Raw genomic sequence first — 3824 nt, forward strand, 5'->3', positions numbered from 1 at the left:
AATATATTTCTTTAGAAATGCTTTGATAATAGACTTTTCATATTTTTGGGAACAAATTCCGTAGTATTATTCTTCAAAAGGATGCTCTGATTTTTGAATAAAGCATAAGCAAATTGGTCTTTTCTGGCCGTGAAATTAGGGATGTCATAGTTGGTATCAGAGTATTAGTTTAAGAGAACTAGGAATTCGTAGGATTTCCAGACCTAAACTGAGAATGCTAAGCGATGATTGTGAGATGAGTGTCTGCTATATTTTAGACACAAGCACTAGCTTATTTTAGGAAAGACGCATAAATTGCTTTTATGTGCTAAATGATTTGTGATAAATTATATGTTTTTATTCGATCAAATCTATGGTCTATTGCCGACCAGATCCAGAAACTTTATGTGTTTAGATTTCTAAACGTTCGATTACAATATTCGAATTGTCATGTAACTTTCGGAGAGACAGGGATTATTTAAAAGTCTATAATAAATAAGGATCTAAAATTGCCTTTTTTTTTAAGTGTATAGATCGACATGGTGAGAAACCGATGCGGATTCTGAAATGCTAATGGAAACAGTAATAGTAATCAACAACATGTGATTGAGTGTGCACCAGACGTAGCAGTTGCACCCAAACCAATCATGATGGCAGAAGTCCAAGCAATGATTCGGGATATGATGCACGAACAAAGAGAGGAGACGAGACAAATGTTACATGATAATATGGGTGAACCTACTATACCCATTTTACAAACTGATCTTAACATTGAACAGTTAGAGGAAGGTAATTACAGTCGCACAGTAAGTCAAGTTGAACCCCGAGTGGTAAGGAGGAATGACTCGGATAGAGGGATTGACAAGGATAAGCGTATGTATAAGAAATTCTTGGGTGGAAAGCCACCAAGTCATTCTGGAAGCTGAAAGCCAGTGGAGATTATGGACATGATCTCCAAGATGGAAATGGTATTGGAAAGCTAAAACTGTAGTAACAAAAAGAAAACCATCTTCGCAGTCAGATACGAAAAGACCGTAGTTTTAAGCTGCTGGAAGTTATTGGCAAATACAATACCACAGGGGAGAAGCCCTGAGGATGTCTTGGGAATCATTCATGGATCAGTTGAAAATGCAATAATGGTCATAAATAGATCTGATAGACCTAAACAACGAGTTTTAGATCCTAAATAAAGGGAGGATGAGTGTTAATGAGTATGCCACTGCATTCACCGAGAGGATGAAGTTATTCCCCTACTTGGTGACTACTAAACTCTCCAAGATAGAGAAGTTTACTAGCTGATTGCCATCATATTGGCCCAATAGTCAAAATGGCTACCACTTTGAAGACAACTGTTAGAGTGACTAAGAATGTCAAGACCCAGTTAAGGGAGAAGCGTATGGAGAGAGCTGAGGTAGGAGAGAAAAGGAAGCTTGAGGGATCTTCAAGGTCCAAGAAAAAAATTCTCGAAGTCTAGTTCTAAGGAGTTTGGAGTGTGAGAAGTGTAAAAAGAAACACTTTGGAAAATGTGGCGAGGAGGTGATGTGTTTCAAGTCTGGAAAGATTGGGCATTATGTCAATGAGTGTACATCCAACAAGAAGGTTTGTTACGGATGCAATGAAGAAGGGCATATTTCTAAAGATTTCCTAAAGAAGAAAGAGGCGGTAAGGCCTAACGTTCCACCGAGGCCAAAGGCAAACGCATTCCAGATGACCCTAGAAGCAGCAAGGGATGAAGTAGATGTCGCTTCAGGTAGCTTTATTTTAAATGGATTGCCCGACAGTATATTATTTGACTCTAGAGAAAATTACTCCTTTATATCACATAAATTTGGTGGAATACTAGCATTGCTAGTAGATAAACTTGATAATGATCTAGTTGTAGAAGTTGCTAGTGGCAAATTCATACCTGTTATCGATCGCATTAAAAACATCATCATCGATTTGAATGGGAATAATTTCCATAAGGAGTTGTTTGCCATTGACTTGAATGGTTTTGATATCGTACTAGGAATGGATTGGATTAGTGCAAACAATACCGAGATACTATGTAGGACAAAGTTGGTTTGAGTAAACCTACCTGGAAAAGAGTTATATATGGTTTACAGGGACAAATGTAGAGTAAATTCTGGAATCATTTCCTTGATGAAATCCATAAAATTTTTGTCCAAAGGATGCACATCATACTTGGAATTTGTGATCGAATCAAATAAGGAAAAGAAAGAAATGCAAAGAATACCAGTGGTGTGTGAATATCTGGAAGTCTTCCCCGAAGATCTTCTTAGTTTGCCCCCTGATAGACAAATAGAGTCTCGAATGGACTTGTTGACATGATCGATGTCAATAGCGAAAGCACCATACTGATTAGCACCGATATACATATGAAGGAGCTTATGATGAAACTTCAGGAGTTGTTGGACAATTGTTTCACTAGACCTAGTTCATCACACTAAGGAGCTCTAGTGTTATTCATGAAGAAGAAGGATTGGAGTATGAGGATGGGCATAGACTATATAGAATTAAACAAGGCAAAGGTGAAAAGTAAGTGTCCATTGCCAAGGATTGACGACCTATTCGATCAGCTGCAAGGTTTGAGCTATTTATCAAAGATCGATCCCGGGTCAGGATATCATCCACTGAAGGTGAGAGAGCAAGATATTGAGAAGAAAACATTCAAAACGAGATACGGACACTATGAGTTCTTGGTTATATCATTTGGACTAACCAATGCTCGAGCAGCATTTGTGGATTTAATAAACAGGGTTTGGAAACCATTCCTCGATAAATCCCTGATAGTGTTCTTAGACGAGATTATGATTTACTCAAAGAGCCAGTATGAGCATGGCAAGAACCTACGACAAGTATTAGAATTTTTGAAGAAGGAAAAAATGTGTGAAAATTTCTTTGAATGTGATTTTTGGATTCGAGTAGTCCAATTCTTGGGTCATGTGGTTAACCAAGAAGGAATAATGGTTGTTCCAGCAAAGATTAAAGTTGTGATGAAACGAGAACAACCAAAATGTCCCACTGAGATTCATAGCTTTCTATGATTAGTTGGATTTTACTGAAGGTTTATCCAAGGTTTTTCCTCGATAGCTTCTCCACTGACATCTTTAGACCATAAAGGAGCTACATATACATGGAGCTAGAAGCATGAAGAAGCATTCGAGAAATTAAAGATAAAGTTCTGTGAAGCACCGATTCTTTCTTTACTTGATGGAGTTGAAGACTTCGCAGTCTATATCATTGCATCTAGAGTTAGGTTAGTTTGTGTTCTGACCTAGAGAGATAAAGCGATAGCATATGAATCTCGACAACTGAAAGAGCATGAAAAGAACTACTCCAATCATGATCTGGAGTTGCCAGTGGTAGTATTCGCATTAAAGATATGGAGGCATTATCTTCATCACACAAAGTGAAAACTCTTCACTGATCATAAAAGTCTTTAGTATCTCTTTAATCAAAAGGAACTGAATATGAGGAAATGAAACTAGCTAGAATTACTCAAGGATTACGACTGTGAGATACTTTACCACCTTGATAAAGTAAAATATCGCACCTGATGCTCTAAGTCGAAAAGTAAATATGGAAAGAAAAGGGTCAAGAGCGTAAAGAATAAAAGTTATCTCGACAATTGTGGAAAGCATCAAGAAAACTCAGGAAGAAGCTTTGGAGAATAATGAATGAAACGAAGAACTTTAAGGAAAAACGTTTGTATTCGGTACAAATAGTCAAGGATTGAAGGTATTCCAAAACAAGATTTGGATGCCTAAGATAGGAAGAATAAGAGATATTTTAATGGAAGAAGCTCACAACACCATGTACTCGATTCATCCTGACAACACTAA

The 3824-nt window shown here is 37.3% G+C and overlaps 1 protein-coding gene across 1 annotated transcript; it reads left to right on the forward strand.

The window, feature by feature from the left end:
• The first annotated feature begins 1518 nt into the window (after positions 1–1518).
• Positions 1519–2046, forward strand: LOC145039878 (uncharacterized). The gene is made up of 2 exons (XM_078987881.1): positions 1519–1729; positions 1823–2046. Exons 1-2 carry the CDS (start codon positions 1519–1521, stop codon positions 2044–2046), a joined length of 435 nt encoding a protein of 144 aa, XP_078844007.1.
• Positions 2047–3824: the final 1778 nt, after the last annotated feature.

Source organism: Lactuca saligna, chromosome 4 (assembly GCF_052625555.1).
Source record: "Lactuca saligna cultivar CGN05327 chromosome 4, ASM5262555v1, whole genome shotgun sequence".
Classification (NCBI taxonomy): domain Eukaryota; kingdom Viridiplantae; phylum Streptophyta; class Magnoliopsida; order Asterales; family Asteraceae; genus Lactuca; species Lactuca saligna.